This window comes from Ruditapes philippinarum, unplaced genomic scaffold, assembly GCF_026571515.1.
Source record: "Ruditapes philippinarum isolate M1 unplaced genomic scaffold, ASM2657151v2 ctg164_1_1_1_1, whole genome shotgun sequence".
NCBI classification, from domain to species: domain Eukaryota; kingdom Metazoa; phylum Mollusca; class Bivalvia; order Venerida; family Veneridae; genus Ruditapes; species Ruditapes philippinarum.
Window position 1 is genome coordinate 155,396 of NW_026866554.1, and position 26,819 is coordinate 182,214.

The 26,819-nt window shown below is 32.2% G+C and overlaps 1 protein-coding gene across 3 annotated transcripts; it reads left to right on the plus strand.

The window, feature by feature from the left end:
• The first annotated feature begins 51 nt into the window (after nucleotides 1–51).
• LOC132732868 (uncharacterized) lies at nucleotides 52–25,773 on the plus strand. 3 transcript variants are annotated; one of them, XM_060719389.1, is made up of 5 exons: nucleotides 52–220; nucleotides 9,479–9,559; nucleotides 13,670–13,681; nucleotides 22,202–22,308; nucleotides 23,675–25,773. In XM_060719389.1, the coding sequence occupies exons 1-5, from the start codon at nucleotides 148–150 to the stop codon at nucleotides 23,900–23,902; spliced, it is 501 nt and encodes a 166-aa protein (XP_060575372.1). In that variant the 5' UTR covers nucleotides 52–147; the 3' UTR covers nucleotides 23,903–25,773. The 3 variants fall into 3 exon arrangements, with proteins under 3 accessions (XP_060575372.1, XP_060575373.1, XP_060575374.1); XM_060719390.1 differs by lacking the exon at nucleotides 13,670–13,681 and adding an exon at nucleotides 14,948–14,959; XM_060719391.1 differs by lacking the exon at nucleotides 13,670–13,681 and having other exon boundaries at nucleotides 53–220.
• Nucleotides 25,774–26,819: the final 1,046 nt, after the last annotated feature.

Sequence of the window (26,819 nt, forward strand, 5' to 3'; positions counted from 1 at the left end):
TCAAACAGAAAAACCTATTTTATGTCCACAATTATAAGTTATTGCATTGAATACGAAACTAAGTATCTAAAGCTAACTGCAAATTTGCGAAGCGACGCACAATTGCGAAATTATTTTAATTTCACCTTCTGAAAGGATAATATCAAGATGGCACAGAATTGCAAACGTCGTATTTTAGTTGCTGTGGATGGTAGCAAAGCAGCGGACCATGCCTTTCAATGTAAGCTTTCTATGCATTTATAAATTGCTAATATTTGTTTCGTTTATTTCAAACTTTGTTATATTTTTGACCTCTAGCCTTACAAATGTGACAAACTTTTCAGATCTAATAACTAATTAGTTTTAACGGTATACCTTTCATTCCCTAGTTGCTGCTTATGATTCCTTTATTTTATTGTTTTAAATTAAAAGCATTTGTTTCCTTAATTTAAAAATGCTGTTGGTTCAAAAACTTGAACAACAAGGCTTCTAGTCCAATAGATTAGACGTTACAGGCTTGTTATAGTTTTATGTTGGTCAAGCCTGACGTCTAATAGTTATTGGTCAAAAACGCGTAGCATTTTGAAAAATTAAAAAAATGTCTGTTGACTTGCCTTTCAAACTTTATTCAAAAGCTTATCTTCTGTTCTTTCAATTGCATGGTCTATCAGTAACAAAAAGTTTCAAACAATGTATACTGCACAGACGCTTGGGGGTCAGATCCTGCCCTGCCCCCCCCCACGTGATACGCCCCTGTAAACACTCTACCAAAACTATTTTAATATTTAAACACGAATTGTACATCTGTTACAACGATAAAAATGGTTTTCAAACAATTTTAACGTATATGAAAAAAATACCGTATACCATCAAGTCTCAATAAAGTAAAGATTGCAGACTCCAAAATGTAAACACGATCACCCTTGTATAATAAAACCTTTATAAATCATTATTAAATTAACCTTACCGTGACTTTTCCGGTGTAAATCAATAGAAAATAGAATTATCTCCTAGATGCAATCAGAATAAACATTTATACATCTCATTGTAATATGAAAATCAACATTTAATTAAAACCGAAAGTAAATTTTGCGTTCTGTCCAACCAATACGAGACGTGAGCCCGGCTCTGCGTGGAGCGCTTGTCAAGCCGGTATCCAAACGGTGTACATGCTTTCGACTAGATATCTACTCGAGCATTATATCCTCGTGTCCCGCGTATTAGCTGTCTGCAAACGCTTGTTTAAAAGACATTTATTTGTAATTAAACTATTACCAAGATGCACAGTGTGTTGTTTCCCAAGTTTTATTTTAATTCTATATAATGCACAATTTAAATATTTGAATTTGGACATGAGGATATAATGCTCGAGTAGATATCTAGTCGAAAGCAAGTACACCGTTTGTATACTAGCTTGACATGCGCTCAACGCAGAGCCGAGAACACTTCTCTAATTGCTTGGACAGAACGCAAAATTTACTTTCGATTTGAATTAAATGTTGATTTTCATATTAAAATGTGATGTATAAATGTTTATTCTGATTGCATCTAGGAGATAATTCAATATTCTATTGATTTACACCGGAAAAGTCAAGGTAAGGTTTATTTAATAATGATTTATAAGGTTTTATTAGTTTTGGAAATTCGTGTTTACATTTTAGAGTCTGCAATCTTTACTTTATTGAGACTTGATGGTATGCGGTATTTTTTTATATATGTAAAAATTGTTTTGAAAACCAGTTTTATCGTTGTAACAGATGTACAATTCGTGTTTAAATATTAAAATAGTTTTGGTAGAGTGTTTACAGGGGCGTATCACGTGGGGGGGGGCAGGATCTGACCTCCAAGCGTCTGTGGTATACTGTGCTCCTCTTAGTTCACGGTACTTAACACTTTAAAACAGTAAAGAACACAAACAATAAACTTACACTACAAAAACTGTCATAAACTGTATCATTTAGTCATTTTTCTGCTATATGACACAAGGAAACAACAATATATTCAATCAAAATTAGTTTTAATTTGTCAGATGTAGACCGTGTGTCGGCCATTTTGAAAACAGTATGTCATCATTTAACTCGCGGTAATGGTGTTTTATTTCAGTTTTTTCATGTTTCAGTTAAAATTTCTTTATGTTATTTTGCATAATTTTAAATATTAAAAGTATCTTTACATTGTAACTCAAAATTTATTTTTTCAACAAACAAGAACATTTAGAAAATGATGATTGTTTCAGACGTATGCACAAATTTAATGGACTATTGTTGTTTTTTGCAGAAGTTTGTAAAATGTTGTTCAGTTTTACGTAAAAATCTATAGATTTAAATTATTTTGCACAAAAACTTTGTTGTTAAGGTGTTTGAATAAAATATGTCAATTCTGACCAATTTTAACACTGGTAACATGAAAATATGCCATTACCGTGAGATAAGTGATGACGCGGAATTAGTGATGTTGAGTATACTTATCAGGGCTCGAGCTAGTGGGCGATTCGGGCGAAATAGTCGCCGAATTCCGTCTGACTTCGCCGACATCCTACATGAAAGCGAAGATGAAGTCGCCCGAATTTATTGATCCATTATTGTAAATTACCAACAATAACTGTGAATAACATGTGGTGTGTGTTTGCTTTGATTACCCTCGCCACCGGAAAAGGGGACTGTCATGCATCTCAAGCAACGCAAAATGTCATTAATCCGTTTGTTTACCAACATGTCATAAAAGTCTAATTAACAGACACTCGAGGAACAATTAGACTCCGCCCACGGCGAGATTACCGATACGTGCGAGAAACCAATCGTAATTCACGTTTTAATCGAGGCGACATTATTAAACCAATCGTTAAAGCGCTAACATACAACTACCCGTAACAATTATTTATGATGGACGGATCAAACGTCAATTAAATTTTCACTATCGAATGATTGTCAGAATTAAGAGGACCGCTTGACATATAACTGTAACGGTAATTTTAAATTAAAGTTATGATAACCTTTTTTGTCAACGAGTTAAATTTGATAAAATTGACGGCGTATTACACCGTATTTATTGCCAATGAAGTAAAATTAAAGATCGTTTCTTTTTTTATCTACTTTCATATTCTTTACAACTTAAGTGAATATGAATATAATGTCCGACGCAAGCTTTTTAATAGTAAATCAGAAAGGAATAACTGTTAATCCACCCATGATATGATCCATGATAGGAATCAACTATGGCTTTTTATCTTCATTTAATGCAATGGTTGCATTACATGATACTCATTCTTATTACTTGTTTCAAACTACTTTTAAATTAAAATTGAATATTCTGTTGTAACACAAATCCAATTCATTTAATAAGATATGTACAGTGAGTCAACATAATTGCGATAACATACAACAAACATCGATAAATGAATCTCCTCACTTCTCCCTAAAGTCTCCCCACTTCTCCCTAAAGCAGCTGGAGGGAGAAGTGACTTCTCCCTAAATTTTGAACCTAGCTTGAGCCCTGCTTATTAATTAAAAATAAAATATAAATATCAATCTATTTCGCTCATCGGCCATACTGGTTAAGTAAAGCGTGTTACAGATTGATTCCAATTTTTTGAACGGAAAAATATTTTCGAACACACTGACGGTGCATCGGCAATTATTTTGTTGGAAAAATATTCTGTTAGAAACTTCTGGAGTCATTTAAACGCTTGCATTTGAATTAGCCAATCAGATTTCGCGCACTGTATGGCGGCCATTTGTATATCTGCTGTACATGGAATTTAATTAAATGAGAGGATTTAATCATGACTTTTCGGGTGTGACAGTTCAATTATTTTGTTGAAAGGTATTTAATTTTTAGTTTTGTTCATAAATAGTTCAAAATTTATGTATATACACGCTGTTTTAATTGTTAAAATGCATTAGATCTAAATCGATGTCTAATGTCATTTTTTTTTGCTACACGATTTTGCAAAGATCTTTTAAGACCTAACGTAACATGGATAATGAAAAATGTAAAGTATCAGATTAATGAATGATAAATATGAAATAGGTTACGTATAGGTCTTATAATTAGGACTACAAGGCTTCTAAAACTTTATGAGCCACTTTTTAACATTTTTGTTTTTTATCTGATGTGGCATTAAAGATTAGACCCATTACCAAACCTTACCAGAATAACATTTGTTGATTTAAACTTAATACTTATTTTTCATTTGCAAATACCCTTATCCCAAATACACCCATAAACACTTTTCATATGAACTAGGTAAATAACCGAGGTATATCGAGTGAATAAATACGAGTTGTTTCCCTTATCTTCGAGTAAAATTGGTATCTCATACGCTAGAACAATACAAATTAAGCAATTTTTAAACGCTAGTTTGTTGTGATTAAATGTCCGATTTACAAATTATTACATCAATGGAAAGCTTGGGATCTTAGCTTTGTCACAGTATATAATTTTACATATCTTTTGACACCAAAGTATTTAAATTAACTGTTAAACCTACCATATGTCAGCCCATTTTACATACGATTTATGTGAGATACATAACCAGTTATCTGTACTCGAAAACCTACTGATAAGAAAAGCCTGTCGTCTGCTAGTTCAAGTAGTTGGGGAAAGTGTTTATCAGTGTATTAATCCTTGTGCAATTGATTCAGAGTCAACTCGTCCCCTGGTCAACTCGGCCTCTGGTCAACTCGTCACCTTTTTGGTCAACTCTTCCCTTGGACAACTCGTCCCCTGGTCAACTCGTCCCCAACTCGTCCCCTATATTTTATTATTATTTGTTTTTCATATATTCCATAAATTATTATAGATTGTTGAAATATATTATAAAATGACTGAATTGGACATATTTTGACGCTTTTTTTATGCGAATATTTGGAGTTTTTTTTATCTAATAATAAGTGTGTATATATATGCATAATTCTGATTAAATTACATACAGAAAAAAACAACACGAAGACGATCAATAGCAACAACATTTAATGTATAAAAACATGTTTCATATGCAATGATAAAATATCATATAGTCTGTCTTTTTTGTCAATATTATGTCATATATATTCACTTTCATTGTTTTTTGCATGCACATATTTCATTGTCTTTTTTTTTGACATCTTACAACTCTTGGGGTTTATATAAGTTCCCGAATTCTCTTAGAAGTCCCGTTGATGACAACTCCCCATTCCTGTACCTGTCCCACAGCTGCGTCTGTCCCTGGAGAAAGGTGTATTTTTTCCTCTGGTAGCGTCACTAACCAATTCAGAGTTCCTTATCGCTACCTGGGCCTCATCGTACAAAGGTCTAACCAAAAGGTAGAATGGAGGCGTTCCCCCAGCCCTCCCATTCAGTCTTCTATGCCATCCTATAAAATAATAGAAGAATATTACAATACCAATAAGATAGGCACTGGTCAACTATAATAGATATATTTATCTCTTTAATGCGGTGATGTAAGAATCCATAAAGGCATTTCTCAAATTCGCTACAATTTTGTCTAAAACATATTTTTTTATGTATGAGAAGTATGACTGCTACCGTGTATACAGTCTAAAAATCATAGAGTTGGACCTAATTTTAGTTTTAATTAACATTAAAAATCCGATTGATTAAACATTAATTGAATATTTGCAAACTTACCTGTCTTTGTAGTTTTACATCAAAGCTATGCACGTGCGCTTAGATAAAGATCATTAAAATTTACCTAAAAAAAGACGTTATTTTATTAATATTTCGATATCAATCAAATTCATTATTAGTTTTACATAAAAGAACTATTTAAAGACATTGGTTTACAACATAATAGTGACGAATAGATCGAAAGAAGGGGACGAGTTGACCATATTAGGGACGAGTTGACTCTTTGAGGACGAGTTGACCGAAAGTAGGGGACGAGTTGACCAAAAAGGTGACGAGTTGACCAGAGGACGAGTTGATCAGGGGACGAGTTGACCGGATTGCGTGCATTTTGGGACATGACAATTATTTTAATATCTTTCTACCATTTAAAGTATCAAAATATTATTACCGTCATTAAAACTGCCTATTTACCTGTGAAACATCAGTTATCAGGGTTCTCACTAGGACTTTAAAACATGGAGTCCATGGACTCCCAACCCTGAAAAAGTTGGAGTCCAAAAGCGCGTCGCAATTAATATGTTTACAGATTAGTCATTCAATGCTCACAATAGCATTGCTGATATTTTGAATCTTCAAGAGACTTCCAAAGTTTATAGTTATTCAAAAGAAACTCTGAACTACATAGTATAATTATTGTTTTGTTGTTGATATTTATTATGAAATTATTTCATTATAATGCATCAACACATGGAAATCGTTTTTTTTTTTTTCACTTTTATACCAAATCAAATTTTATTCTGGTTAAATAAGTCCACTCTAAAGACAAAAAGTTTATATTTGTAAAAAAAAAAACGTAAATGTATATAGGCAGCGTTTAGCGGAATGAATAGGAAAATCGTGTACAGCTTCAAACAGTGTGTAAGAGATTCATCCGATCGACAATTATTTTAGCAAATATCTTCACAAAGGGGGCATGAGTCATTTTCAGGATAGATATTTAAACTTCATTAGCAATGGAAACGAAAGCGTATGTAGGTATTTTGGTGTGCATGTTTGTCAATTTGGCATTTCGACACAATATCTTAAATTCTTAATAGTCTTATCGAAAGTTTTTGCAAGAATAAAACTAAAGCAAAATTGTGCCTAGAAAATGCCGAAAATATTTGACAATCATTCAAAATTACATTCCTTTGTAATTTGAGAAAACAGTCTTTAAACTTGCGACGTAAATAGTCTATAATTTTATCCTTTTGTCGGTAAAATTTGCTAATTACCAATCAACTGTTGATCAAAGCAGTGTTGCATCTAGAATTTCAAAATTATGGGGGATTGTCCCCCACTTAATTGAAAAATGTGGGGGATTTGAAAAAGATGTGGGGGACATACATTGACCTTACAATATGACATACAGAATAGAGTTCATTTATTTTACATTCAGGCGTTTTTGACAGCTATCTATAAGTAGAAAAAATAAAATATTGACGAATACTACATTTCACATGCGAGATGACTTAGTCGGCTGCTACACGTGATTTAGTACGTATTTTAGTCATAACCATGAGTGAAAACAAACATGGCTGAAGCGTTTAAGATACGATGAAGATAAACTGAATTAAGTTGAAAAGAGTGTCAGATGCGTGACTTGGCGCGCACTGACTTCAATAAAATGCGCAAAGCGCGCAACCGCGCGGCCTAGATGCAACACTGTCAAAGATATAAAATTATCACCTCGTGTTATATCTGGTAATTACATGTACTGTACAGCGCGTGTATACATTAGTTTGATCACTATTGCGTGATAATGATCGTAAACGTTATCGCTGATTGGCTAATCGCTTCACGGGTCGATGTGCATAGGACCGCCTACCTATAGAATGACACGCGCTGACGCATTTGTGTATTTCTGGTTGTAAACAATCGGTAATGTTTTTGGTCCCCAGGCAAAATTAAGCGTACGTGGAATCCTTGCTCTGAAATATTTGCGTCCAGCTGTAATAAACATGCGTACCGGGACACCGAAATAAGCATACCCGAGCTCTGGTTATACCGACTTCTGGCGGCCAGACATTTAGAAGCTAAGTGAGACCTCGTATGACGTAATTCGCAGGAACTGATTAGAGTCGTGTACTATATTTAGAACATCTTTGTTGACATGATTTCAATGTTTGTAATTCAAGATAATTTTGTTTTTTGTTTTTTTTTATTTTCTTTAATGTTTTAGCAGGGCGTCCGTGGCCGAGTGGTTAAGGTCATCGACTTCAAACCACTTGCCCCTCACCGCTGTGGATTCAAATACCGACAGAGACTTTGGATTCTTTCATGTGAGGAAGCTATCCAGCTAGCTTATGGATTGTCCGTGGTTCTACTCGGGTGCCCTTTCGTGCCTGAAATTATGCACGGAAGGGCACCCGAGGTCTTCCTCCACCAGTAAAGCTGGAACGACGCGATATGACCTATACTGTGCAGAGATCGGGAAAGAATTTTTGCAGATGAGACTATGTCTCCACCAGTTGGAAAACTTATGAGACATTTATAAAAGTTATGAGACATTGTTCAAAACTAATGAGACATGTTTTTCTTAATGATTATAAAGTACGGATAAAGGTCTGAAATGTGTATTTTGACTTCTCCATGACAAGTAAAATGTATGATTATTCTGTCAGTGCAACTATAAATAGTTGCACATTTTTTATTCTGTGTATAAAGTTTGAAGTTACCAAACATGATTTTAAACACAAAAAGGTTTGGATTATTTTTGTTAAGGAAGGAAGATACTAAAAAAATTAATGAACTTTTTAATCTAATTTTTTTTGGACTGACGGGTTTTGAATGTGTCTGACAGAAACGGCAAACAATGGAAGAATGGGAGCTAATGCTTTAATAACTACAAATGCATGGAAAATCTAAACTTTTGAAAATCATTTTGGACATTTAAAAACTGACTGCCTTGCTTTCCTAATCGACAGAATATTAATAATATTTCAAACAGAAAAGCATAAGAAATTGACGGTGCTAACTCTGACATAGCTACTGTACCATGTGGTGTTGGCAGATAACTGGCTTAAACTGGTTTAATGCAGATAATTAGTCCTGCCTACTGTACCTGTAGGCGGAGCAAAGAAATTTGTCACTTTGAAATTTATTTGATGCCGCTAATTGATTGACAAACAGTAAGACTTTCATGCTTTCGCTGAATTTTTCTTGCAGGTCAAATTTGCATTTTAGAAATTACTTGTCTCGTCATTGTTTATTCATGCAACTTAATGTCGTATCTGCAGGCTAATCAATGCGACTAAAATCATTTTAATGCGACTATGTCGCAGGTCGCGGGACTTTCCCGATCTCTGACTGTGTCGATGTGACATAAAGCCCAAAACAAACAAAAAAAAAAATTTTTGTGTACTTAAATGAAATTATAATGAATACAAAAGTCAGTAAATCACCTTTTTCAATAAATTTAAAAATAAAAAAGTAATTTATAAAAAAGTTGGAAGCACATGGGTTCAGTTTTCTTAACGGTCCACACAAATTAACCAGTAATGGGCAATGATTGAATCTTGTAATCACATGGTCAAACCAGGGCCTTTTTTTGCTTCTGTAACAGGAGCCGATATAAGGCCCCTTCACAATTTAAAATTGCACTTTTTTTTCACAAAGTGGCAGAAAAAAATTCACAATTTCAAGAGAGATTTCACAAAATGTTGGGACTTTGTCTTTGAAAGACATTGTTTACTTTCCGTGAAAGACATTGTTTATTTTCCGGTAAAACTTGATTTACGCCAATTGCAATTATACAGAAATAGTTTTAATGAAGTTTAAATGGTTTTTGTGACTGTTAACCAGGTAAATGTACTGACTTGAAGCAGATTTAACACAGGTCAGAAATTATAATCAACCGTTTCCGGTGAAAGTGTTCTTTTGATAATTTCAGGGTATTTGGATCACTTGAGGCAGCCAGATGACTATGTGTATGGACTAATTGTCCCTGTGTACAAATTCTCAGGAGTTTCAGGTATATAAAGTTCCAATCTTCTGATAATTAATTACCTTAGTTGTATTTTATATATGTGTGTGTAATCAGCCAGATAAAAAAAAACCTGTAGTCAGGCCAGTTTTAAAAAGTTAGTTAGCAGACAGACCATATTTGCTGTAATAAGCACCTCTGCTTTGGAAAATAGCAGAACCTTCAGGAAGTTAAGTAACAGCTGCTTGTGAGAAGCTTTTTCTATGCTTAAGGCTAAGCTGAAATTTTATATCTTAATTTTGCACAGTGCTTTCTCTTGCCTGTTTGCACCTGTTTCAAAGGTCTTACTTAAAAACAATTTTGCTTGTTTTACTGTATACATGTAATTAAAGAAAGGCGTTTTTTTTTTTCACATTTGAGTATGACTTTATTGAAAGTGCTTATTAAGGCAGATATGGTAGATTTAGACAATTTTAATTCATCCACATTAATTGTAATGAAATATTCAGTAATTAAGCTTAAATTATTATATTCTGAGACCATTGGTGTTTTTTTTTTCATTAAGAAAATTGATCATTTAATGGAGCAAAAAAAGTTATTATTCTTTTAAATATTGGAAAGTCCAGATCTGTATGTTCATGTTACTTTATTCTTTATATTGTTTCTCAGGCAACAAAACAGACAGCTACATGTAGCTAATTTTGCTGAGACTTTTTATTTGGCGTTTTAAACCATGACATGTTATAAAGATGGGTTTTTTTTCTTACTTTCAGTCATAGAATTTAGCACTGGCCCAGTGGCCCATTAGTTCTGGCCAGTGTAAATTTTAAGAAAATTTAGTTAAATATACAGAAGAATAAATTCAAAACTGGGATTCAGGCCAGTAAAGTCAAAATCTTAAATTCAATGACTGTACCAGCTTCTCTACATAGAGCGCTGTACTGTATTATTATTGGTCAAGGAATATAGTGATTAAATAGTAGATATCATATGTAATGTAGATGAATATATTGATTTGTAGATGGAAAAGCATAGCATCATTTACCATAATTTGTATTGTTCTTTAATATCATATTAAGAAAAGTTAGGCACTTTTCTGCTCATGAGGGAAATTTATTGCAACATGTACCCTCAAGAATATAATTGTTATTTTTATGCTTAGTATTCTATTTTCTGTTGATTAGCACCATTTATAATCAAGAACTTCTTTTTTATGATTTTGATATCTATATTGATATATTTTGATGATTATTATTCTTTATTTTTTTATGTACACAACATAGTTAACATTTACTTTAAATAGTGGATATTGTGAATTCCTTTTCAATCAGTGTTGGCAGTCTAGTCATTTTCTGTTTGATAGTGAAGCATTAGTACTATAGCTGTATGGATGTCCATTGATTTTAAGTTTTGTATTGGCTTAAAATGTATTTACTTTAATTGTGGGACAAAGGCATTGATTAATTGATTATTGTTGGAAACTGTAAAAATAAGTGAAGCATTCATTGTTAAATTAAATACTGTAGGAAACTATTTTGTCTGTTTTTCTAGCAAGAATCGGGTGTAATCCCAAACTTTGCAAATGTGGGTTTTATGTCCCTGTCCAATCCCAGGGTACAAACAAAGTTAGTGCATTGTTAAACTTTAACAGTACAAGTTTGATTATCAAAAAAAAGCACATTTGCTGAGTTCCAGATAACCTATTTTACAAGCATTGTCTGGATAAATGTTTATATTAAGTTATTGATGTTTTTTCATGAAGACTGGTCTGCCATTTTATGTGTGAACTGTTCAAGAAAATAAATTAGTCATGGTTGAAAAATAAAGTATTAATGCAGACAGTTAAAATATGAAAAATAATCTATGGAAAGAAAAGCACTGATCATATGTTTTTACGTTATTATCATGTTTAATTAACAGTTTAAATGCTTGTAGCCATAATAGTTTTTCCTTATTCCTTCCATACATGTAGGTCAGGCACTTCCTTATTTGAGCCGCGTCACGACAAAACCAACAATGGGTTTGCGACCAGCATGGATCCAGACCAGCCTGCGCATCCGCGCAGTCTAATCAGGATCCATGCTGTTCGCTATCAGTTTCTCTACTTGTTATAGGGTTTGTAATCGAACAGCATGGATCCAGATCAGACTGCACGGATGCGCAGGCTTGACTGGATCCATGCTGGTCGCAAACCCATTATGTTGGTTTTGTCGTGACACAGCTCAGTATTTTAATACTGTAAGTCTGTTATCAATTACTCGAGTTCTCTTATAATTTTGACATCAAAATTAGTGTTATAAACTAATATTAAAGAAGTTGGACACAGATTTACCAAAAGTATAGATATTATCATACATATTCTTTATAATTCATATAATACTCTCTTCAGAACCAATACTAATACATACATATACCTGTACAAATTGATTAAATTAACCCTTTGGCTTCTTATAGACAGTGTTGACTTACCTATACAACCAGTGAACTGATAGAGCAAATTATTAGTGTCAGCACTGTAATCAATAAATCCTCTCTGAATAGGGTTATTTTACGATCATAATTATAACAAATACAATTAATAACAATACCTATAAAATTTAAGAACAATGTTGGTTGCTTAGTAATCAAGTTATATTCTTTTTTTCACTGTTTATCCAATGACTTTATGCTTATAATAGATTGTATAGTTTTGTTAAGGACTTGAAGTCCTTTAAACCATTCTAAGAGAGAATCTTTTTGGGAGTGGGATTGTGGTGACAAGGGGTTACGAAAATATTAGTTTTCAACATTAATTTAAAAGCAACCTGTGTAAAGCAAAAACTGTCATTACTTGTTTTTAAAGTTGCATAGAGAAGCATCAGTATTGCATTTATTAGCCTTCAACATCTTCATTGCTGTTCATTATTTATCAGACTACCAATTCCTGGCTTTACCTCACCAGAGGAAGGTAGTCTAGTACTGGTGTAACTCTCCAGGAACGATGGTTGGGAAACTACCTGCCTATATGACTGAAATACTGTTGGGGGGGAAAAGGCGTAAAATGAAACTAACAAACAAACAAACCTCACCAGAGCCACTCCTTAAACCATCAACCTTTCATTCAAATATAACAAATTTTCTAATCTCAACCATGATGTTTAAGATTATACAAGTACATGTAATGTATAAACCATAGCCTAAAGCCCTCTGTCCTTTAACTAGTTCATTAAAATTAAAACGGACTGAAGACTCTGTTATGTCCATCTATAGAATAGTTTATAGTTAGTATATTAACACAAATTTGACAGTGTTACATCGAGACCATTGCCTGTAAGGAGACAATAATATAAGAGTATTACCTCTAAACGGACATAATTATGATATTTAGGTTTTAACAAATATATATCAGTGAAATGTTATAGTACATGATCCTACATACATGTCATGCCTGAGTAGTAAAAATAAATTATTTATAACTTAATTCTATTTAAAGTGTGCAGTATTTACGAGGAGTGAAATAACTTTATCAGATCGGTCTTCATGAAAATTCAGGATAAACTTTTTATATCAATTTTACTTGAGGATTTTAATAACCAAACAGTGAAATAATTGAAAAGGTATCAGACCACTAAAACATACAAAGTTGTTTTTATGCTGGTGATTTTGTATTTATCTACAAACAGGCCTGGGTCTATCTGTTTTGAACAAATTTTCTGCTGCATTTATTAATTTATTTTTCACATATCACAGAATATAGCCTGACTACCAATGCTTTGGATTATCTATTGCCAAAAGCACTTACACACTGAGGCTTGCGTTCTATACAATATAATGCATTGTTGCTTTGAAATCATTAATATTTATGAGTGATAAAATTTTCCGTATTACATCATGGATACAGTCTACATGTTGTATGCAAATGAGAATGTTAATTTAAGTTGAATCATAATGAAATCTACGCATGTATTGCTATTAACTCAAAGGAATTTGTAATTATGAAATGAAAGAATACATTCAAAAATATAAATGATTTCATAGTTGTTTTAAAATATAGATAATTTCATATTGTATTTTTTTTTCTTATTTTCTTTTAGTACAGTAGCTTGATATGAGATTATGATTGTAAATATATAATTGAAACAATGCAAATATATAATTTTACTTTTATTTTATTTTAAGTAATTAGCATGGGTGAGTGACGAGAGTTCAGACTGGATCACCTTCCGTAAACATTATAAAAACAAAAACAGAACAGAATTGTTCTGGATGGCTGTTTTTTTCTTGCACTTTATGCAATTTTTTTGCCTGTAGATGTAGCTTAACTGTTGCTGTTGTTGCTCTGATATGCTGTCAATATTACTGTCTTACTGTCGACAGTAACCAATTATAACATGCCCATTAATGTAATTAAACAACACACCTGATTATAATTAAATAAATGTGTTTTTCACTTAATACAAGTGTACAATTTTTGAAATTTTGAAATTTTTATGTATTTGTTTCTGTGAACCCAACATGTGTCCATTTTACCTTTGTTTAGCTAAAAACAATCAAGTTTCTTTTATATTTTAACAAAATAACAGTTACGTGCTGTAATGATGATTTGAAAATTTCTAATTAAGTAATTAAATACTAATTGCAAAGAGACAGTGATAATGTAACAGTATCAAATGTAAAATATCTTGGTTTTTAGGGCTCTTTTCATGCAGCTTATATACATATATTGAATTATTGTGGGGATATTAAGGCTGTGTGTAGTATCAAGGAATACATATTTATTTATATTAACTATAAATCGTTATACATTGTATTTAAAATTTGGAGGTAAAGCTTATGCTTCTAAGTTGTAGAACAAATTGAGAAGTAAGAATAAGAAGCTGTATTAAATTGCAAAGTTACTGTAAAGTAAAGGTAGTTTACATAGATTCCTGATTTGTTTGTAGTGTCCTACCGTTATTACAACCCCTTAGTGTTTTCTACCCACTTCCAATCGCCCCCCTATCTTGTTTACTGTTAATGTTGGAGGTATAGTTGATTAATATGGCTATCTTTCTTACTACAACTCATTTTGTTCCTACAATTTATTTTGAAAAGAGCCCAGGAAATTAGGTGTATTAGTCAAGAAAAATGTAAATGTCTTGTTGTATTTTCTGTTTTGTTGTAAAAGCAAATTTCTTTTATTGAGAGAATGTTTTAGATGAATTTCTAAGAGCAATTCTTGGTTACATGTGTGCCTTTTGCCAACTATCTGTCTCAACTGGGATGGAAAATGCTTGTAAAAGTTTTACATACCTAATTAAATGTTTAATGGAATGTTAAACATAGGAAAGTTTTGCAAGAGGTAAAAAAAAAGAAATCTGCTTTTGCAACTTTAGTGCCTGTATATATAAGTTTTTTGAATGTCGGATTATTTATGAAGATTTGTTTTTTTTTCTTTTGATTGTTATTAATTTATAGTATTCAAGAAAGGTAAGTGTAAGAATATTGCAACATTGATTACAATAGTTCAGGTAAGTACAAATGCAAGGCTCCCTTCTGAAGTCCAATAGTATTGGTATTAAAAAATGTACACTTTTCCCGCAATTGGTTCAGTACATTGAACATTCTGGCAATGTATATCTGGACAGCTTATTTTGAGGTTTATTACTCACTTAGTTGGTGAATAATAAACTTCATATGTTTGAGTTTGAAGTCTGGCTTGTCAACCAAGTAAACAAAGTACATACAATTTTTTTTGGTGTTTAAATATATTCATTTTACAAAACATTGAAAAGGTTTTGGTTCAACTATTAAAACACCAGTAATTGAAACTAAGAATGTATGTATTATCTTGATTGTATAGCCTGTTTTTATGCTTGTTACTTGCCATTCTTCATTGTTAATAAAGATTCTTGAATTCTTTATTGCATTTTGTAGTGTAACATTTACATTTTGTAGACCCCACCCAATGAATTGATGCTTAAATAAACTGACCATTGTTTTTTCTTACAGTTGTATTAAAATGCAAACAATATGATCTGATAGGATAGAATCATAAATATATATCTAGAATTATTCAGTAGTAGACACTTGGTTTCTTCCAAATAATCTTCAACTTATCAATTTATAATTCAAATAGGTCATGCTAGTCCAGTCATTTCTCAAAGCAATTCAAAAATTAAAATTTAATGCCTTGGCATTAATTAAGGTTCTAATAGATTTTTGTGGCAGCCACAGCTATTGTTGTAACAATAGTAAGTTAAAATCCAGTTGTGATTCTAAAATATAATTTCAAACTACTATTAAGTTTTTATATATACGTATATAATATATGTACAAATGTATATTTTTGTAATGGGGAATGGCAAGTGACTTTAGAACTTCATTATTTTTCATTGTTTAACAAGTAGTTTGATTTTTCTAAGATTAATATTTTTGGAATCATAAGATTCTGTCAGAAATATTTGAAAACCCTAAACTTCTGAACAATATAAATGTACGTTACATCTTTCAACTTTCTGTTAATAAATTCTTAGGAGCACTTATGAATTGTAGGTTTGAAGCATTCACGTACATGAATGTACTTGTACCTTTTTAAATCATGAAATTTAAAGTACATGTATTGTAAAGGTTAATAAAGATAATTCTTAGTTATATTCATTGAGTATTTAAATAATAGAATAACAAAAATGTTAATATCATTTTTACAAGCCAAAGGATTAAACTGTTGACATTTGTTTTCATAACTTTGCTTCTTATTGCAAATTTGAATGAAACATTATAGGATTGACCAGTTCTAAATCATAGATGGGGTCGCAGTAATTTTTCTCTTGAAATAGGCCCTCAAAGATTCATTATTTGGCCAATCATATAAACACCTTTAATATTAAAAAAACCAAAGTATCACATGCTGGTTTTTTTTTGCATTCTTTTACGCTTTGCTAAAAAATCTGATCACTGTTCTAGCTTTTTGACTGACGATAATGTTTGTGTGTGGCTAACCTTGCCTTAAAGCTTTGAATATTAAATTTGGGGCGTTGAAATTTGCGCTATGTTAAAAAAAAGATAGCAAAATAAGCTTACATGTATTATACATAGGTTTTGCCTGATTACAAGGATATGTGGTTGGTGAAACAGGATCTTCAGCAATATTTTCTTCTTACTTTAATAAAGTTTCCCATTTCACTCATGTAGGTTTTTTACTGCCATAACATTAATTTAAATGTCTCCTCATTACAAACAAATTTTTTTGGTGATTTCATTTAAGTCAATACATAAAGTGTCCAAAATATTTCTCCTTAAATTTTAATTTTTATTTACTTATTCATTGTTTCTAAACAGTATTTTTCGTCATTCAGCTGGTATCATTTGTGGATGAACATTTTGTGGCATAAGTTGTACAAGTTTGCAGTTTGTAGTTGAAAATAAGAGGATACTGTACAAATCAGTCTGACCTATATTTTTATCTGTGTTTATGCATATTGATTTTATGTGTTTTAATCAAAAATAGAATCAGCTACATACTAATGTTCAAATCATGGTGCACATTTTAAAAAGTGGTTGTGTAAACCTCAAGAAATCTTAAATTATGAAGAACTTTTGGCTGATATAATGTTTACAGATTAAATATTTCAAAATGTTTATCCACAGATGATAAAGTTTTATGGACATTTTCTTGTTATAAGTCATTATGTTTCATAATTGTAGATGTTCTTCTTGGTGTTTTAACTCTATATTGCACCTTAGCCTGTTTACAATGCACGGTTTATTGAAATCTTTGCATATTTCCATCTGTGTTTTCATCAAAAGCATCTTTTTTTTTCACCAGATTCGTAATATATATTTCTGTTTACTTATGCTTTGCGTGAACTTTTTACAATTTCTGCATATCAAAGGATGTGTAGGTAAAACAAAAATAGATTGAGACATAAGTATTGTATTGAAATAGGCTATGATAATTGTTGTGACAAAGAATGGTTTAGTTTCATTTTGTTCACATTTTGATCCGTCAATTTGCGCTTTTATTTTACAGAGGTGTTTACTGCTCTGCACATGTATATATAAATACAAAAATGCTTGTTTTTTTTTAAACAATTGTTCAGATATATAGCATTATTTTATCTATCAGTTTCTGCTTTCTATTTTCCAAATCGGCTGTGCTTTTTAGCTCGACTTTTCTATGAAAAGGGGAGCTATCCTACTCGCCCCGGCGTCGGCGTTAGCGTTAGCGTTGGCGTCACACCTTGGTTAAGTTTTTCGTACCACCCCACTTTATTTCAGAAGTATTACAAGTATGGCTTTGAAACTTACCATACTTGTTCACCATCATAACCTCCATCTACAGACAAGAGTACATAACTCTGTCAAGGTTTTTGACAGAATTATGGCCCTTTTTTGACTTAGAAAGTGTATTGAGCTTGGTTAAGTTTTTTGTACCACCTCACTTTATTTCAAAACCATTGGAGGTATTGCTTTGAAACTGACCATACTTGTTTACCATCACGACCTTCATCAACAGACAAGAGGACATAACTCTGTCAAGGTTTTTGACAGAATTATGCCCCTTTTTGACTTAGAAAATACATTGAATATGGGTAAAATCCACTTATTGCCTTAACCCTTTGAGATATTGCTTTGAAACTTTTAATGCTATTTCACATCATTACCCCATCTGTACGCAAGAGAAGGTAACTCTGTCAAGGATTTGTTTTAAAAATTAAGGCCTTTTATCGACTTAGAATCTTGGTTAAGTTTTTTGTACCACCTCACTTTATTTCAAAACCATTGGAGGTATTGCTTTGAAACTGACCATACTTGTTTACCATCACGACCTTCATCAACAGACAAGAGGACATAACTCTGTCAAGGTTTTTTGACAGAATTATGCCCCTTTTTGACTTAGAAAATACATTGAATATGGGTAAAATCCACTTATTGCCTTAACCCTTTGAGATATTGCTTTGAAACTTTTAATGCTATTTCACATCATTACCCCATCTGTACGCAAGAGAAGGTAACTCTGTCAAGGATTTGTTTTAAAAATTAAGGCCTTTTATCGACTTAGAATCTTGGTTAAGTTTTTAGTACCAGTCCACTTTTTGACTGAACTGTTTGAGATATTAATTTGAAAGTTGGAATACTTGTTTACAATCATGATTCCCAAACATGTCCAGGAGAAGGTAATTCTGTCAAAGATTTTATTTGAATTATGGCCCTTAACTGTCAATGTTTTGTATTATAGGCAAGCACTAAAAAAGTCGAGCGCGCTGTCTTACGGACAGCTCTTGTTTTAATTCTCTTTGCTGCTGACAGAAATATAGGATATTTTCACTTACAGCAAGTTTTTATACTAGTTCTATGTTTAAATTTATTGCCCTAAATTTTATGGCCAAAAATAGCTTTTATGACTAGTATAATTTTGAGAATGATATATGGCCAGGTGGTGTATACTATCCCTTAATATAGAAATGTAAGGCAATAAAAGTGACTTTTTGAGGCTAAATAAGGCTTGAACATTCCTTATTGAGGCATAAATCTTGAGCTGGTTCAATTTTAGTCAAGATTGAGTTTACATGTATTTTATAATGCTCAAACCTTAAACTGTATGAACTTGTCAAAAATGTGATTTTTTACTTAGTCTGTTTCCATTTTAACTTAACATGTATCTTAACAGGTTATTTTATCAAATTAAGTTCGGAACTTTATCAGTTTTAACAGAAAAGAGCCTAGTAAAACTGCAATCATGTTTTGTTTTAGGATTTAAAGTTACAGTTTAGCATCATTGACATCATTGAGGGGTTTGGGGTTGTTTTTTTTTTTTTAAAAGAGAAAAACACTTCAAGTTTCATTGTTTATCAGTATTTCAATGAGCTTTGTATGCCATTGAAAAAAGCAAAAAATGCTAGGTTATCATTTGTTTTGTTTGAATTCTGATATGTTCACACTTAACTCAGCATTGAGCACTATCATGATGTAAGCAGCAATAATATTTGCCTATATGTCACCATCAACTATGGAATTAGGTCAATGATCGGCCAAGTTTAATTTTTTGCATTTTTATGTAAAAATGTCATAACAGCATGTCATTTGAACTAGCGGACAAGTCCACTACACAATCAAGAGTATATGGGTCACCTTGGTATTTGATACAGGCCGATAGATTAAAGAAAAAGACTGAAAACTGTATCTTTTTGTGACAATGAAGAGATAGGATATAGTTGATATAAGAGCTGTAGGGGGTTCTTTAGATAAAATGTTGTTATTTGGCTTAGACCTTCTCATTAAAATTTTAAAAAGTTAACATTTTAGAAGATGTGTACAGTGGTTATATGAGGAGGAAAAAGTTGTAATTCACTCAAAATTGATTCACTCAAGATTGAATGGTTTGAGTTACGTAAAAGCCCTTGCCACTGGTATAATCCTAGAGAAGCCACAGATGATGTCTTCCTTGATGTCTTACTGTTAAACAAGACTTTTATCAATTTTCTTCTTGAAATCCTCAGTATCTACCATGGAGAATTCAAACTGAAAAAGTTTAATTTTAAAAATTTGAAAATTGAGTTGTGTAAAAGATGAATAGCACTGGGATATCCATCTTCAATATTAGTATGAAAGTAACCTTATGACCTAAATTACGTTTGTACAAAGCACATTAATTAACTATAATTTGCAGTTTCATTCATAGAAACTGTGAATGTCATGAAGGAAATTGAGCAGTCAGTATTAAAGTGAGATATGACATGTAATTCAACAGAAGAGTGCGGAAGCTGTCAAGACGAGGCCTACGTAGGACGTTAAATCTTGCCTTACATTGCCCTCTGGCTACATATTAACATTATAATAAGTTTACTAGGTGACATTGTCTTTCTCTCCCTGTGAACACGTTATTCTTAATGTCACCTTTCAAATGTTACAGTTTGACTACCGTTATGTAAGTCCAGGCCAAGCCAATAGGTAAACTTTGGTTCCTGCTAAGTGAAGAATTTTGTAATGATTTTAAGGTAAAATGCAATAAGTGTACCTCGATCAATTTGGCTTCTTTGTCTTGCAGAACAAGCTTTGGCTTTTTGTCATCACTCGCACAAACATTTGTATATTTGAAACATTTTATTATTTGGAATATTAATGCATGTTAAACATCACATCATGTTACAGGTCCATGGCACAACTATAAAGCGCATAATTTTTTGCAATTTTTTTTTGTTCAAGGAAGTAAGTTGTAATATATAAACTGTTCGGTGTAAGGAAATGTCATTATATGATCCCTGTTTATTTCCTGGTCTTGTAAATTATTATTCAAACAGGATTCTAGTCATAGATCAATTCCTTAATGAATATGACGAAAATCTGATCAGTTTAGAAAAGACCATACAAATTTAGCAAATTTTATAATCTCCAGAATGCCCTTTGTCCAAAAGTCTTATGGATTTGCCACTGAGCCTTTGATCAAAGTATCTTTGAAACAAGAAAAAGTTTCTCTTTTTTTTTTTGTAACAAATAATTTTTTTTTCAATGGCCTTTTGAATCTTAACATCATCTGTCATAGCTGAATGTGTGCTGTACATGTATATTACATCAATGTTTTGTTTGAGCACATTAGATGCAGTTTAGTTTTAGACTTTTAGTTTGATAAATGTTGGGCAATTGGGGAATGAACTATGTAAAAAATGTTTTGCTGTCTCTAACATGTCATATTTGTAAACTATATTTCATTTATTTTTTCCCCTTGTACAGTGTAGCTAAATACATAGCCTTTCTAAATGTATATTGACATTTTGATTATTTCTCTGTCAAAAATATACTGAGCACTAAATATGTAGTATATCTCTAAGTATTAAATGTATTAATGTATATGTGCATGCATTTATTTATAAGTTATTTAATAATAATGTCAATTAAAAGAAAAAAATTACAAAATATTTGGCTGTTAAAACGTTAATTTTTGTTTCTGTTTGTTTAAAGTTTTAAACAGCTTCTTAATTGAATTAATTCATATTTGAATAATCTGATCATGCTGATGAACAGAATAAGTCCATATTATGAATGAAGTTAGTATGCTAATAAGATAGACTTTCTGGTTAATTATTAATAAAAACGCTTTGTTTCTTTTACATGACTTGCGTAATTAATTAAGTTTCGAACATAATCATGTTCATTTAATTTCTTTTCTCATTAGAATATAATTATATGCTTTAGGAAAAGTAAATTTTGTCTAATATTTTGTACTTTGTAATAGTGTTTTAGTAATACTATACATGTATACATGTACATATGTACATAAATATATAAAATAATTATACAACACATAACACAGGGTAATACATGTATAACATTCAGGTTACCCTATCTAAAGTATTTAAAAAAAAATTCATAATGGTTGTTTGATTTTCCGTTTAATAAAGAGATTATAGTTTCATGAATGAGGTCACTGTATCTAAAGGCAAATAAGGTCAATGATTTATAAATCTCTTGCCCTTAACTGTTTTGGGCAAAGAATCATGGCATGAAACTTATATCATCTTAGGAAGATAATTATCATGTTATATCAGGGAAGATTTATGGATTTTGCTCATGTAACTATACTGTTTTTTGTTAAGAGATTATACAGGAAAATTTATCTCAAATATCCAAACTGATGTCAAATTCACTATTAAAACTTGTTGTTTAACTGCATATTGATAGTTTTAAAACACTGAAATGAGATTGATATTTGTATATTGTTTTTATTTTCAGTTGGCCCCTTAGCTGATGTGGATGCATTGACTAGTGAATTTAAGAGTCAGCATGATATTGTGGAAAAAGTCATTGCAGATTACACTGCTAAGCTTAGAAGTGCAGGGGTGAGTTGCTTTCCAATGAAAATTTTTCATGGCAATATTCTATAATCTGTTGATTGCAGAAGCATTGAGGCTGTAAGAATGTTTCTGTTTCCCATATAGAGCCTTTATACTTCTATATTAACAAATGCCATTAGATATGAGGTTTGTAGTTGAATATATTTGAAGCCAAAATTAATTTTTACTACTTTCTTCCAAAGTTTAACCTTGTTTTTGGTTATGTGGAAATATGTGTTGCTGTCATAAATATTATTGTTTAGAAGACAGGTAGTAATAACAATGGAGTGAAAGTGACAAGTTTGTAAACATTTTTTGTACAGCTTTTGTACAGTTCTGTACTGTGACAAAACCTCGCAATATTAAAATTTGACTTTCTTTTTTTTTTCAAAAGTATTATGACCCCACGTTAGTGGCGGGCATTTAGATTTACCCTTGTCCGTCCGTCCTTCCGTTCACTTTTGTGTCGCACGTAACTCAAAAAGTATTTGACCTAGAGTCATGAAACTTTACAGGAATGTTGATCAGCATGTGAAGTTGTGCACCTGGGTATTTTCGTCTGGATATTTTTAGTATTTTCAGAGTTATTGCCCTTGACTTAGTAAAATTTTGCAATTTTCAACTTGTGTCGCATGTAACTCAAAAAGTATTTGACCTAGAGTCATGAAACTTTTCAGGAATGTTGATTAGCATGTGTAGTTGTGCACCTGGGTATTTTTGTCTGGATATTTTTAGTATTTTCAGAGTTATTGCCCTTGACTTAGTAAAATTTTGCAATTTTCAACTTGTGTCGCATGTAACTCAAAAAGTATTTGACCTAGAGTCATGTAACTTTACAGGAATATTGATCAGCATGTGCAGTTGTGCACCAGGTATTTTTGTCTGGATTTATTTAGTATTTTTAGAGTTATTGCCCTTCACTTAGAAAATTTTTGCAATTTTCAACTTGTGTCGCAAGTTACTCAAAAAGGATTTGACATAGTCATTAAACCTTATGGGCAGGTTGCTCAGCATATTTAGATTTGCACCTGGGGTTTCGCTTGTGGATTTATCCAGTATTTGTAGAGTTATTTCCCTTGACTTGGTAAAAAGATTGACAGAACAGTGGCGCGGTGGGGGCACCCGTGTCCTATGGACACATTTCTTGTTATGGCTGTAGAGAGTTGAGTAAGTAGACTAAAACTAAATACCATCATGATCCCAGGTAGGGCGCTAAATCTGACAGGGTGAAAAAAATGTACAGTCTGATTTGGACTCAAGCCCAGGACCCGTGAAATAAAGTTTTTAACACTACACAACTATGCAGTTGTACATTTCTGTACTGTTGATGAGTTCATTATTTGAAGCTTTAAGATCTTTTTGTTCATTTCAGGTTAAAGGTCAGTTTGACGAGTATTGTGGCGAGTCACCAGAGACCACTATCCTGACACAGTGCGAGAAGCTGAATTGTGATAGTATCGTAATGGGTTCACGTGGGTTGAGTGGCTTTAAGAAGTTCCTCCTCGGTTCCTGCAGCAGCTACGTCCTCAATCACGCTCCGGTTCCGGTCTCTATCATTCCTCTCAAGCAATCAGATGAGGAACAGCAGAAGAAACAATAACGTAGTGGTCGTCGCTAAGAGCAATACACTAAGAAACGAAATAGAAATTTAGGAATAAATATTTCATTTGATCACTTTCACGTTCTTGTAGACTACAATGTATCAAGATTATTGATTTTATGGCATGGCTCTGTGGTTAGAAAACTGACTTTTGTAACCAGTCGGCCAGATATAAGCTTCTTGATCATTGGTTGAATGATAAATTTGATCTAGGTAACAAACAATAAGAATCAATGACTTTTGGAATATTATTTAAGTCAGTTTTGTCATCACAGGTCCTAGTCATCCTGAATCAAGGTGTAATGTTTAGTGTTTAATTAGAATGTTTAGCACATATAGAATTTCTAATATAGATTTTATTGTTTAAGATAACCATATTATACTATATCATCTAAGTTTTAATGTTTAATTTATTTTGAATTGATTATGAATGTTACGCAAGTTAAGTTTTTTTATACAAACTTACTGACAATTAAGAAAATTTCATTGTAAAAAATTGACTATTTTATTCGGTAAAAGTGAATCATTAAATTTAGAAGTTTATTAAATAATTGTAATGGTTAATGTAGTTTTGTTAAGTTACCACATCTTCATCGTTTTCATTAGTTCATAATTTGCCATAGAATCTCTGTAGTTTATGTAGACAGAAACAGTAATACGTTTCCATAGATATACGTTTCCATGTGGTTTTTTTTATAGGTAGAATTGTGTCACCATTTTATGTATTCTTTGCTTTTGTCATGGGTCCACGAAAAATTTCCTCAGCGATTTATTTAAGAAAAATGCTCATGTATCACTTTTGTTATATTTTTTTGTGCAATTTTAACATAAACATAAACAGAAAACTGGAAAAAATTCTCCTTTTGTCTGAATCTCAGTTGAGACATAATAATGTTAACTTTTATAGCTGGGCTGGAATTATACCAGAAAATAAACTCAAACCAATTATGTTTTACCGGTGTACTCCTTTTATAGCCTATCTTTATTTTTTGTATTCTTTTGTTTACTGTAATGATTTAGTAATTGAATTTACTGTATAAACTATTTTGGATGTTGCTTTTGAAGTCCCCCACAATTAGGTTAGAATATTATTAATATGATGTGTCCGTATTCCATAATATATGTAAGAATGTCCTATTATGATGTATAGGCAGTTAACCAGTACTGAGTTGGCCTTTTCTGGCTCGTATTGCACACATATCATACTGCCATCTTATTGTAATGGCAAGGGAGGTGATTCAAATGAATGTTGTTTATTTAATGCCAGTACTTGTTAACTCCCTTGAATTTGTAACAGTATCTAAAACTCGTAACAACTTGAGAAGTTTAATCAGATTATGTAATTATTATGTTATACGTAAATTGACAATTTTAACACTGGCATTCAGTTGTTTTATTACATTATTTTATGTTTATATCATAATTTTAACATACAACTTAATCTTTCTGTTCATTTGTGCCGGGGAGTCTGTTTTTTGTAACAACAGGGTTTTATTAGCTCACCTGTCACAAAGTGACAGGGTGAGCTTTTGTGATCGCTTTTCGTCCGGCGTCCGTCGTCCGTCGTCCGTAAACTTTTACTTTAAATGACATCTCCTCATAAACCACAAGGCCAATTTCATCCAAACTTCACAGGAATGTTCCTTTGGTGGTCACCTTTAAAAATTGTTCAAAGAATTTAATTCCATGCAGAACTCTGGTTGCCATGGCAACCGAAAGAAAAAACTTTAAATATCTTCTTTTAAAAAACCATAAGAGCTAGAGCTTAGATATTTGGCATGAAACATCTTCTAGTGAGTGTCTACCAAGTTTGTTCAAATAAAAGCCCTGGGGTCAAAATTGGCTCCGCCCCGGGGGGTCATTGATTTTCCCTATATGCATATAGTAAAAACTTAAAAAATCTTCTTTTAAAGAACTCAAAGAGCTATGGCTAAGATATTGAGCATCAAACATGTTCTAATAGGTGTCTACCAAGTTTGTTCAAAGAAAAGCCCTGGGGTCAAAATTGGCCCCGCCCCAGGGGGTCATTGATTTTTCCTATATGCATATAGTAAAAACTTAAAAAATCTTCTTTTACAGAACCAAAAGAGTTAGAGCTAAGATATTTAGCATGAAACATGTTCTAATAAGTGTCTACCAAGTTTGTTCAAATAAAAGCCCTGGGGTCAAAATTGACCCCGCCCCGGGGGGTCATTGATTTTCCCTATATATGCATATATAGTAAAAACTTAAAAAATCTTCTTTTAAAGAACTCAAAGAGCTATGGTTAAGATATTTAGTATCAAACATGTTCTAATAGGTGTCTACCAAGTTTGTTCAAATAAAAGCCCTGGGGTCAAAATTGGCCCCGCCCTTGGGGTCATTGATTTTCCTTATATGTGTATAGCAAAAACTTAAAAAATCTTTTTTGAAAAAACCCAAATAGCTAGAGTTAAGATATTAAGCATGAAACATCTTTTAGTAAGTGTCTACAAAGTTTGTTCAAATAAAAGACCTTGGGTCAAAATTGGCCCCGCCCCGGGGTCATTGATTTTCCTTATATGTGTATAGCAAAAACTTAAAATCTTCTTTGAAAAAACCCAAATAGCTAGAGTTTAGATATTAAGCATGAAACATATTCTAATAAGTGTCTACAAAGTTTGTTCAAATAAAAACCCTGGGGTCATAACTGGCCCGGCCCCAGGGGTGTCATTGTTTTTAACTATATGTGTATAGAAAAAACTTAAAAAAAATCTTCTTTTAAATAGCCCAATGAGCTAGAGCTTAGATGTTTAGCATGAAACATCTTCTTATGGGTGTCTACCAAGTTTGTGCAAATAAAAGCCCTTTGGTTGAATTGGCCCTGCAACGTTTGGGGGGGTTGGGGGGGGGGGCCTATATACAGGTGAGCGACCTCAGGGCCATCATGGCCCTCTTG

What these genes read in the sequence shown, in the direction of transcription:
- LOC132732868 (XM_060719389.1), top strand. Translation starts at nt 148, where the DNA reads ATGGCACAGAATTGCAAACGTCGTATTTTAGTTGCTGTGGATGGTAGC. An exon ending in AGCGGACCATGCCTTTCAAT is followed by an intron (nt 221 to 9,478) that starts GTAAGCTTTCTA and finishes TGATAATTTCAG; the next exon opens with GGTATTTGGATCACTTGAGG. An exon ending in CTAAGCTTAGAAGTGCAGGG is followed by an intron (nt 22,309 to 23,674) that starts GTGAGTTGCTTT and finishes TGTTCATTTCAG; the next exon opens with GTTAAAGGTCAGTTTGACGA.